The sequence below is a fragment of the Vombatus ursinus genome, unplaced genomic scaffold (genome assembly GCF_900497805.2).
Source record: "Vombatus ursinus unplaced genomic scaffold, bare-nosed wombat genome assembly UNPS02014794.1, whole genome shotgun sequence".
NCBI lineage: Eukaryota > Metazoa > Chordata > Mammalia > Diprotodontia > Vombatidae > Vombatus > Vombatus ursinus.
Window position 1 is genome coordinate 28,957,432 of NW_020954572.1, and position 12,161 is coordinate 28,969,592.

The 12,161-nt window shown below is 34.3% G+C and overlaps 1 protein-coding gene across 1 annotated transcript in view; it reads left to right on the top strand.

The window, feature by feature from the left end:
• The window catches only part of ARHGAP11A (Rho GTPase activating protein 11A), a 32,501-nt gene that overhangs the window by 11,827 nt on the left and 8,513 nt on the right, over nt 1-12,161 (top strand). Inside the window, exons 7-8 of the mRNA XM_027869989.1 lie at nt 2,259-2,333; nt 3,514-3,681. Of these exons, the coding sequence (XP_027725790.1) occupies nt 2,259-2,333; nt 3,514-3,681 (243 nt within the window). The remainder of the gene's footprint in view (nt 1-2,258; nt 2,334-3,513; nt 3,682-12,161) is intronic.

Here is a 12,161-nt window from a genome sequence, read left to right on the forward strand (position 1 = left end):
GGTTACTGGGAGGGAAAAGGAAGAGTGCCCTATTTCCTTTTAGTTTTTTGTGCCCTCATCTGTGTCAAAAGATAGTGCTCTATGTATCAGATACTTCTTATCTGCACCCAGCCATCATGCCAGTACAAGATCACTTTCCTGTTAGTTTCTATCCTAGTACTTCCTGAGTGTTCATAACTCTAGCTCTAACAGTCAGTTTCATAGATCTTCCCTCAGTTTCCCTCTGAAGGTTCGAGGAAGAAGCTTAAATCTTCTACATTCTAAGTTTCATGCCAGATCTGTTGACACATGTGATCTTGAGGTAGAAGTCTCTTGAAGGACAAGGTAGTTTGTATCAACTGTCAAGTTTTCCCTTCATAGAGTTCACCTAGCCTTACAGTGCCCCCTCTCTGAGATTTATTGTTTCAGCAAAGGCTGTCCTTTTATATTTTGTTCCAGTTAAGTATTTTTAGTTATCTTGTTAATTAGCTCAGAAGCTTTGAAATATTAATTGTTTTCAAGAGATTGACAACCTTCTTTCTCCTATCCCTACCTAACTGGTTAATTTCGAACAAGCCAGAACTGATTCTCTATAGTAACATCTGGGTTATCTGGTATAAGTCCTTGTTCTACTTATTAACTGCATAATATTATTCATATTTTAAATAATACCCTGAATCAATGAGGTAATAATGGCAAACAGTATGACACGAATCTTGCTTCTTCAATGGGTGTGTGGATTGTATTTTTTCTCTCTAGACAACATTGTAAGATAAAGATGTAAATAAATGTTGACTCTGTTATCTATAATTAATGTATCAATATTGGTACTGAAAAGACAATGATTCCTGGAACTGGGTACCTGGCATATAATATTTATCAAGAGGATATGGTAAAACTGATTAACCTAGGAATGGAGGTTTTAGAAATATGCAAATATTTAGGTTTGATTATTATGTTAAATTTGACCAAGCTTAAGTAGTATACCTAAGACTTGAATCCAGGTCTTCTGAATGTAATTTGCTTTATTTTACAATACCACCTGCTTGTATACAATTTATATCTGAGCTCTCTATACATGATTAAAATAGTTTTTGTGTTTTAAACCATCAACTATATATATGGGTATATTGAAGGAGGACATTATGCTCAATAGTTTCTTGCTGGTTACCAGGTATATCCCTTAAGCCCACATTGAAATTATACTCTTTAAAGCCACAGAAGTAAAGTCTTAATAGACTGAACTCAAATGGGGGTTATGAATAACAAACACCCCCTTCACCTCATATTTCTTGCATGATAGCAGCAGAAAGTTACTCAAGCCTTCTGTTTCGTGGCTATAGTCTTGTCTGTTTCATTTTAGGTAAGTTGTATCTGGTAAAAATCGTTCTATGTCTTCCTCAGGGTTGACTTTAGTTTTTTACCATGCTCTACAATTTTTTAGCAATAAAATGTTTAATGTCCTTATGTTAGCTTATAGGTAAGAAATGTTTTAATATTCTAGAATGAAAACATTTTCTAGTTATAAAGGTTTTATGGATGCCTGTCACATTAACTTGTCTCTCTACTCCCTAGTTTAAGCAGAATGAGGATTCTTTTTACTTGCGTTTGTTAAGGTGGAATTTGTCCTGCATCACCAGAATGGCCTGGTTTCTTTAGCATTGTAAAACTGTTCAAGGGGTGAATTATTTGGAAATGAATTCAGAAAAATGTACAATTATTTTTTAGTATCAACATTTACTGATTATTTTAAACAAATTTTAAAATGATGTTTATCTCACAAACAGAGTTGTGAGGGAAACATTTGAAAACTTTAAAATGCTGTATAAATGTGATTTTGTAATATTTGGCATCTGGCCTTACACATTGTTTCACTTTAAAATTCCAAAATCACGTTTCAGAAGATTTACAACTTAGTTGCCAATTTCATTTACTCCTTAAAACCTTTTGCTTTTTAATTAGCATTTTCCCAGAGGTAAGAGTACCTTCTGATTTTTTTTTTCTACTGAGGAACACTCAGAAGCATAATGTTGACTGTATTTGAATTGAAATATCCTCTCTTGAGAGATACTATTTAATTAAAAGATTATCTTTTGAAAGGAGCAAAATTTCTTTGTATTTCATTATTACTGGGCATCAATTCCACATGTGACTATTTTTCTTATAATGACCTAATTAAAATGTATGTGCTAATGCAATTTGTTTTTTATTAAGACATACATATTAAATATGTATTAATAGAGCAAGACATGATTGCTTCTATATGCCTTGCATTTCAGATTTTGTTAGTGGAGCACTGAATAAGCTTAAGTCTAACAGAACGCCCTCTACTACACCTCAGCAAGAGAAAATTGGTAGGTATTATATATAATAATACTAGATGGAAGCTTTTGCAGTATGTCTTTAACTTTGTTCTCTGGCAAAATTTATTTGGGTTTAATCAAAATTTGGCTTTTTAACAGTAAGGAAAAATTGCGAACGTAATACCAAATAAATTAGAATTTTCATTGGGAATACTGCATAGTGGAGAAGTTTTTAACCTTTTTTGTTTCATGGACCCTGTTGGCAATCTGGTGAAATCCATCTATATCTATATAAACATATATAGATATAGACTCCTTGAAATATGTTTTAAATATATAAAATGAAATAAATGGGATTACAAAGGAAACCAATGATATTGAAATAAAGATGTAATTTTTTTTCCCCATCCAAGTTCATGAACCCCTGAAATCTATCTGAAAATTTCTTGTGAGACCAGGGATTCCCAGTTAAGAGCCCCTCATATAGGGGATCCCCTCATATAAAGACTCGTATGTATGAGTCTCAGAACTACTAATGATATTGGTCATATTGTACTAGAAGTTCTGAGATTAGAAAATTAGGCATCTTGTCCATAGTTTAATCTGTTCAAACAGTTTTCTGTCTCTTCATAACTAAGTACTGTTAAACATGTAACATAGCTTAAGGGGGTTGCTCATCCAACTTTGCATCTCACATTCTTGTAAATGAAATGGAGGCACTCTTTTTTTTTATTATTATTAACTTATTCTATACCAGGGAATTGAACCAGTTTATATTTCAGTTCATATGTAATTGTGTGCGAAATTGTTCACTATAAAGTCTGAAAAATACGACAGGGTAGGTATAACTTCAGAAGAGTTGTTCATATTTTGTTACAAGTTTAAGTTCAAAATAATTTTTCAATAAATTTTTGGTTCAGCTCTCTGGGTGCAGCTTTCTTATATAATATGGTTGTTTGTATAATATGCAACATAGTTGCCTTAATCCACCAGTTGGTTAACTTTCAGGTTACTGTTTGCTAGCACTGAGATTCTATTTTCATCTAAACTATTGCATAGCCTTAATTTACTTTGTGATGTTTATTTGATCCTTAGTCTTAATCTACTTAAAAGGTAGATGTACTTTTTTTCCAGCAAGCTTTAAATAATAGGGGTTTTAGATGCTCTGTTAAAGTATGTTTTTGTTAAAATATAACTTTCTTGAAAAAAACGACATAACTTTAAATTACAGCTCTGTCATCAGTGACGCCAGTGATTCTTACACCTAAGACAAAACGAAAACTACCAATGGATTCTTCATATGGCTTTTCAAGCAAAAAAAGGAAGTCCATCAAGGCCAGTTTCAACTTTGAGTTGTTACCAAGTAGTTTCTTCAGTAGTGTTTCAACACCTGCATCAGGTAGGAAATAGAATTTACACTATTAAGGATAGACATGTATATAGTGATGCCTCATTTATCTAGCAGTGAATTGTGTTTCAGTCATTCAACAAATAATTGAATGTTTATTCTTTGTAAAATTGTAAACCTTGAGCACAAGAGCTATGGTATTTATTTTTATATCCCCATATTCAATCTGTGACTGTGCCTAAAACACAGTAGGTCATAATAGTGTTTGTTGGATCAATGAATGCAGATCTCCTTATCAAAGTACAGATGGCAGAAAGCTGGGAGGAATAGCTAACACATTGGGATGACAGTGGGGATTTTGGGTTGAGAATTGAGGATGAGTTTAAAGCATGAGTTCAACCTGGCAGCCAGATTATTCTTTCTCTGCTGCCAGTATCAGAACTGTGAGATTCTGTGCCTCTCTGAGAGGCAGAAGCAGTGAGGACCTGCACTGACTTGGTGCTTAGTCATTGAAGGACACTAAAGGGTAGGGGTATTTATCAATTAGTCATTTTTTTCTGTTGTGGGTGATTCTCAGCTGCTACTCCCATCATTCCTGTGATTGAGACATAAAGGGGCAAAAAACTTCTCTTCCTATCTTCCCATACTCTCAGTCTTCCCCTCCCATAGTCCTCCTTTGATCAGGTATTCCTTTGTACCTTCTAAAGACCCCAATTTTTTTTTTTAAATTCCTGTATCTCATAACTCTTTCTTTAAAATCTTGCAATAATGGAAACCTGATTCTCCTTAGAAGATAGTACCTTTCTTGCCACCATCTCCAGTGTTGATAGCCTTTTTTCTCATGTAAATCTGGAGCATCCTTAGCTAAGAGGAGGGGGAGGCACACTTTTCTCATAATTCTTAGCCTGGCATTTGAAGCCTTTCACAATCTGATATGAACCTACCTTTCCAGTTTTATTATAGCAAACATAAAGCATTCCCTCCTCAACTCTTCTTTTTAGAATCCGTAGCTTCCTTTGAAGCACAACTCAGATATTAATCTATGTATCTTTTCCTGATCTCACTCCACTGCTAATCCAGTATTTATTTGTGTATATGTTGTTTTCCCACCATAGAATATGAATTCCTTGAGGACATGGGACTATATCATTATATGCCCAGTACCTTTCACGTAGTAGTAGTAACTTGTTCAGTCATTTTAGTTGTGTCTGACTTTTCTGTGACCCCATTTGGGGTTTTCTTGGCAAAGATACTGGCCATTTCCTTCTCCAGCTCATTTTACAGATGAAGAACTGAGGCTGACAGGGTTAATTGACTGAATAAGTAAGGGTTTGAGGCAGATTTGAATTCAGTAAGATGAGTCTTTCTGATTCCAAGCCCAGTGCTCTATCCATTGTGCCACCTAGCTGCCCTGTGGTAGTCACTTAATATTTGTTACATTGAATTGAATTTTCCTAAAAATTAGAGCTATCCAAAAATAGAATGGATTGTTTTAGGAAGTAGTGAATCTCTCCTCCCCCCACCCCCCTTCCACTAGAGGCCTTTAATGTCTGGGTTACCACATTTTAGGGATGTTTTAGACATTTCTTGTTCAGATACAGATTAGATTAGATAGCTCCTGAGGTTTCTTCCAACTGGGATTCTTTAGGAAAAAGTAAAATTTTACTGGGGCTCTCCCTCTTCAGGATCCTATGATGATGCTTTACATTTTCTTACTCTGAATACTGAGAGCTTGGAGTGAAGTTGAAGGCATCAGGAGTTTGAACCTATTGTCTGGGTCAATAAATACCTGGTGATTGGGTCCTTAATGCTATATTCAACTTTATACTTGCCTCAGGCTCTGTAGTTTCCAACCCAGATATCAGGAGATCTCAGACTTCTGTGCATAGAAAATGTGCTTAGTTGGGCCTGGTTTTTGAGATTCTGGTCATTTTTGATGCTACGCCTGGCACCTGAACCAAAAAAATCTCTCTTCATGAATTTTACCCATTAGTACTAGTTCTGCCTTCAGTAACAACATAAAAAAATCTATTTTCCTCTTCTGCATAATAGCCCTTTACATATTTGGAGGGCAGTAATAACTCCTTTAATCATTTCTTCTCCAAGAAAAACATCGCTAGTATTTACAACTGTTTTCCTAATTACATGGTTTTGTGGGTTCTTTTGAGATATTCTACACTTTCAATATCCCACTTAAAATGTGGTGCCTAGATCTAGACATAGTACTCCTGATGGCTGATCTGCACAGAGAATAGGATTCCCATTATCTTTATTTTTATCTATTTTTGTCATTTACAGTTTTATCAAATAGAATTGATCATTTAAAAAGTTAATAATAATCCTCTTTTCTTCTTAATCTCTTTCTGAACTCCTTGTAAGTATATTTTGTTGCCAGTGTTTTGCTTATTTACGTAGCAGGCTCTATTGTTCTGATTATCCTTTCTTCACTTTGCTTCATTTCATAGGTCTTTGTATATCTCTGTATTCTTCATAGTTGTTCATTGTTTAGGGTACAATAATTTTGAATTATTCATATAACCAGTTTTAAAAATCATTCCTCAGTTGTTGAACACATGGGTTGCTTTCAATTTTTTGCTGTTAGGAGTGAAGCTGCTGTGATATTTTTGGAAAAGATAAGTCTCTTTTTACTCTTAGTACATCCTTGGATATTGTCCTAGTAGTGAGTACCTCAGGTAGAATGGCCACCACTTAAGTTTCATATTTATCGTTGTTTTTCCAATGCCGTACACAGTTCCTTGCATGTTGTAAATAAGAAATAGTTGGTGTAGGGAATTGAACCATTGGGTCATAGACTATGCAATTTTGTAGCTTTTATTTTTTATGCTGTATTGCTTTCTAAAATCAATGGTGTGTTATTTGATTAATTGCTCCACATTCCCACCAGATTATAATTTTATTATTTCTAATTATCCCTGCCCCAATTTAATAGACATAAGGGAGTATTTTAGAGTTGTTATACCTATTTCTTTAATTATCTATAATTTTCAGAGAATTTAAACACACTTGCAGGTGATTATTGATAATGAGTTTTTCTTTGCTGTATCCTACTATATTATTGATACAGCCTAAAATTGTGTGGCCTTTGTGTCAACTAAAAGCCCCAAGTCTTTGTTATATGAATTGTTACCAAGCCAAACCTTCCTTATCATGTGCTTGTGCAGTTGATTTTTCAAAATTTTAATGTGAGGCTCTGCCTTTGCTCATTTAAAAAAAGTTTTCATCTTTTTGGTTTCAGTCTAGGCTTTATCTGTCAATGTCATTTTACATTTTGATTTGAATTAAAATATGAGCTATTCCTATCCTGTATCATTTGCAGATTTGATAAGCTTCCCTAATTAAGGTCATTGACTATCACATAGATTTGTGACACTGCACTAAAAATCCCTCCTTGTTAACAACAAATTACTAATTTGTAGTCTAGATATAACTTTTATCTACTATTCTATCTGCATATAGTTTTAGCCAGCCTATATTTTACTATCTAATTCACAAAAACATCAGAGATTTTTTAAGTCAAATGCTTTAATCAAAATGCAAATGATGAGATCAAGATACAATTTATGACATTTCTTTAATCTACTAGGGAAGGGAATAAGCATTTATATAGTGCTTACTAGGTGCCAGGCACTGTGCTGCAAATATTATGTCATTTGATTCTCACAACTCTACTAGGTAGATACTATTATTTCCCCCATTATATAATTGAGGAAACTGAAGCAAACTGATTAAATGATTTGCTCAGGTTCAGGATCACACAGCTAAGTATATATCTGAGGCTGAATTTGACCTCAAGTCTTTCTGACTCCAGGCCCAGCACTGTACCCCCCCCTGCCACCTAGCTGCCTAATTATTAATCTAGTAATCTGTAATTTACAAGGAATTAAATTAGTTTGGTATGATTTAAAGTGGCAAGATGATATACCTTTATTATCCCCCTCACTAGTCTTGGTGGTAATTCTCCCTTTGTTTCTGCTTTGAAGATCATTCTCTTTATTGGAGAAGTTTGGAGCAGTCTAAGATTTGAGTAGTTCTGCTTTCTTTTAGTCATCAATTAGCATTATACTATCTTCTCTAAGCAAATGGCTACTTCTTCCGTAGTCTTATTCCAAACATAAATTTTAATATACCAATTATCTTTAGCAGTTTTCACAAGCTAATTCTGAGCTTTACTCTTCCTTCATAGTATTCCTATACAGTTATCTCTCTCCTTTTGTTGTGTCTGTCCATCTCTTGTTCCTTTTCTTTTAAGATAATGAGACATCAGATAACTTATAATACCACAGTGTTCCTTTAGGTATTTCTCCTCTCAACCCCATGTGCATTAAAACACAAAGTTTCCTTCTCAGGACACAAATTATATAGTCAGAATTTTGTTCTTGTACTATCCCTTCTAATTTAGACATATTTATTCTCTATTGGGTGTAAATCCAGGTAGGTAAAAGACTATCTTTTTGTTGAATTTAAAATCAACAGCTAATTTAAAAAACAGTTGATTTAAAATCAACCGTTGACTTAAAATCAGTTTTAATCAATTTTAGGGTAAATGACTGTGGCCTGTGTTCTTTTCCTTTCTCTCGCATATGCTGGAGAGGCAGCCTGGCACAGTGGATAGAGAGCTAGCCTTGGGGTCAGCTACATAATGTCTGTGTAACTGTGGGCATATGGTCTGCTATGTAATGGCTGTGTGACCCTGGGCAAGTCATTTAACCTCTCAGTGCCCTGGGCACTTCTCTAAGACTATAAGTTGGTGAAGGGAGTTTGCTCACCTGAGAGTTCCCTATACTATTAAAATCATAGGTGCAGTCACTGAAATCACAGCTCCACCTCCTATCCCTTATACACTTTAAGATGATGTAGTCACAATCAATTTTCTCAGTTTTTTTTGTGTGTCACTTTAGTATCACTCACCAGTTTTTCCTTCTTAGTGTTAGGGACTATAACTGTGATTTCATTCGTATAGGGAAGTCTTGGGTGAAGAAATTATCCCTACTGATGCAGGCCAGCACCTTCTGTGCAAGAGAGTGACCTAGAGCAGAGATATTAAACATGTAGCCAGAACTAGATTAAAATGTAATTGGGAAATATTTAACAAAGTAAATAAAAATATAATAAAACATAGAAAGTATTACAATTTAAAATTAAGTTAGCATGCAACCTAGGAATCCGTAGTACAGATTAGTAACCCCCTGTTTTTATTTGAGTTTGATATTACTGACCTAGAGCCATGATAAATTAAATGACTTGCCCAGGGTCACACAGCCAATATATATCAGAGATGGGATGTGAACCTAGTCCCCAAGGTTAGCTCTCTATTCATTGTACTACATTTCTTTGGTGAGAATTAAATCCTAACCTCTAGTTTCCCTGCCAGTTTACTCTACCATCTGAGAGATGAAATTATCAGCAAGACAATAATTTATTAGATGTGTCTATTTTAAGCAGAATTAGACTTCTAGAAGATATTATGATACTTAACGTCTACCATCATTACTATGTCTTTGCGTGAGTAAAATTATAGATCTTTATAGGTGGAAAGGATCCCTAGAGATCATGGTTCAGCTTCCTTATTTTATAAATGAGAAAACTGAAACCCAGAGAAGTTGAATCATTTGCCCAATGGGATCATAGAGCATGCTACTAGTTAGTAGCAGACTTGGAACTAGAATCCAAATGTCTTGACATTCAATATGTTCTTTCTACTGTAGCGTGTTTCCAGAAAAATTTAGGGTCCAGTAACATTGTAAACTTTTATTGCCCATTTTGAAAAATTGTTTCACATAGTGATAACTGTTTAGTGAGAAACCTTATATTCAAACTCTAAAAAAAAAATACACATAGCAAAACCAAAGGTAACACTTAAAAAACTTCTAAAAATCAACATGGCAAAAAAATTTTTAAAAACTTTGGGGAAGATGTCTGTGATGTTAAAAAATTGCTTTTTCAAGGTTAATACTTTTAATACTTTACCATGGACATCTAAAAAATGGAAACATAAAAACAGTTACAAATTAATGCTTTACTTTTAGGCATGATAATATAGCTATTGCCTGACTTCCTCCTTTGCAGAGTTTTGAGGTTTTCTCAGGCATAATATGTTGTAAAAAATATTTCTGAGAGTATTGATCTAGAGGAGGGACTCTTAAAAACTTTGGCTTAGGTAGTACAATTGAAACTTGGACCATTCTTTGAAGGCCTTTTGGTCTCCAAAAGTATCATATTATTATGACTGCTACCACCACTACTGCTACCTGCATCTTTTATTAACTGAGAGGTTAAATATAAAAAATTTGAGTTAATAATATATCAGATTTTCTTGTGTAAGTAAAATTAGACTTCCAGTAAAATACCAAGTGGGTTATTTAGTACAAATGTGAACATAGATCAGTATATATGGAATTATTACAAACTTGGGAATGTTTTATTTGAATTAAGTATGTTCTTACTATAACTTCAAATTTCTGTTTTAGCCTAGTTTCTTAAAGTATTGCCCAAATAAAGTTTATTCCTAATTCAAAAGAAATTGCCCTTCAGGGGTTGGGAATCTCCACAGATACTAGAAATGCCTTTGTCATGTTGGTTTAATTTTTTCATTAGAAAAATTTTGTTTTTTTTCCCCAGTTACATGTAAAAACAATTTTTAACATTCATTTTTTAAAATTTTGAGTTCCAAATTCTCTCTTCTCTCTCCTCTCCCTCCTTCAGAAGGCAAGCAGTTTAATATAGGTCATACATGTACAGTCATACAAAATACATGTCAATATTAGTCTTGTGGAAAAATAAACAAAGACCGAACGAACAAGAAAAAGAAAGTTTAAAAAAATTGCATTGATCTGTATTCAGACTCCATCAGTTCTTTCTCTGGAGGTGTAGATAGCATTTTTTATCATAAGTCCTTTAGAATTGTCTTGGATCGTTGTATTGCTGAGAATAACTAAGTCATTTACAAGTGATCATCTTACAAACTTGCTGTTAGTATGTCCAGTGTTCTCCCAGTTGGGCTTATTTCCCAGGTGTTTCTAAGAGCATCTTGCTTGTCATTTCTTATAACACAACAGAGTTCCATCACAATCACATACTACAACTTGTTCAGCCATTCCCCAATTAATGGGCATCCCTTCAATTTCCAATTCATTGCCACCACAAAAACAGCTGCTATAAATATTTTTGTATGCATAGGTCTTTTTTTTTCCTTTTTTTTTTTTTTAAATCTCTTTGGGATACAGACCTAGTAGTGGTATTGCTGTTTCAAAGAGTTTTATGCAGTTTTATAGCCCATTGGGCATAGTTCCAAATTGTTCTCCAGAATGGTCAAATCAGTTCACAACTCCATCAACAATGCATTAATATCTCAATTTTCTCACATCCCCTCCAACATTTGTCATTTTCCTTTTTTGCCATATTAGCCAATCTGATAGGGTATGTGTGGGGGGAGGGGGTACCTCAGAGTTGATTTTATTTATTTCTCTAATCAGTAGTGATTCAGAGCATTTTTTCATATGACTATAGATAACTTTGATTACTTCATCTGAAACTACCTGTTCATATCCTTTGACCATTTATCAATTGGGGAATGACTTGTATTCTTATAAATTTGGCTCGATTCTCTATATATTTGAGAAATGAGACCTTTATCAGAAAAATGTGATGTAAATTCTGCCATCCTATTCCCCCTTGTTTATTCTTCTCCTTTTAATCTGTTCATCCTCAAATTTTTCTTCTGACTACCACCTTCCCCAATCTGCCCTCCCTTTTATCAGCGCTGCTCCCTACCCCATCCTATTCGCCTCCCACTTTCCTGCAAGTAAGATAGATTTCTATACCCAGCTGAGTGTGTCATTTCCTCTTTGAGCCATTTGCGATGAAAGTATAGTTCAAGCACTCTTCTCTCCCTCACCCCAACCCCATTTCAAATCTTCCCTTCCACTCTAAAAGTTCTCTTGTGCCTCTTTTTTATATGAGATAATTCAACCCATTCTACCTTTTCTTTCCCCTTTTTCCCAGTGCATTCTTCTTTCTCACCTCATAATTTTGTTTTTTTTAGATATTATCCTATCATATTCAACTCACACCTGTTCCCTTTATGTATATTCTTAACTGCCCTAATAATGATAAAGTTCTTAGGAGTTAAAAGTGTCATCTTCCCATGTAAGAATGTAAATAATTTAACCTTATTGAATTCTTTATAATTCCTAATTCCTCTTTCCTCTTTGCTTTTTTATGCTTCTCTTGAATCTTGTATTTGTAAGTCAGATTTTCTGTTCAGCTCTGGTGATTGCATCAGAATACCTGAAAGTCCTCTATTTCATTAAATGTCTGTTTTTTCCTCTGAAGGAGTATACTCAGTTTTGCTGGGTAGGTAATTCTTGGTTATAATCCTTGCTCCTTTGCCCTCTGGAATATCATATTCCAAGCCTTCTGATCCTTCAATGTAGAAGCTGCTAAATCTTATGTGAGCCTTGTGGTTCCATGATACTTAAATTGTTTCTTTCTGGCTGCTTACAATATTTTTT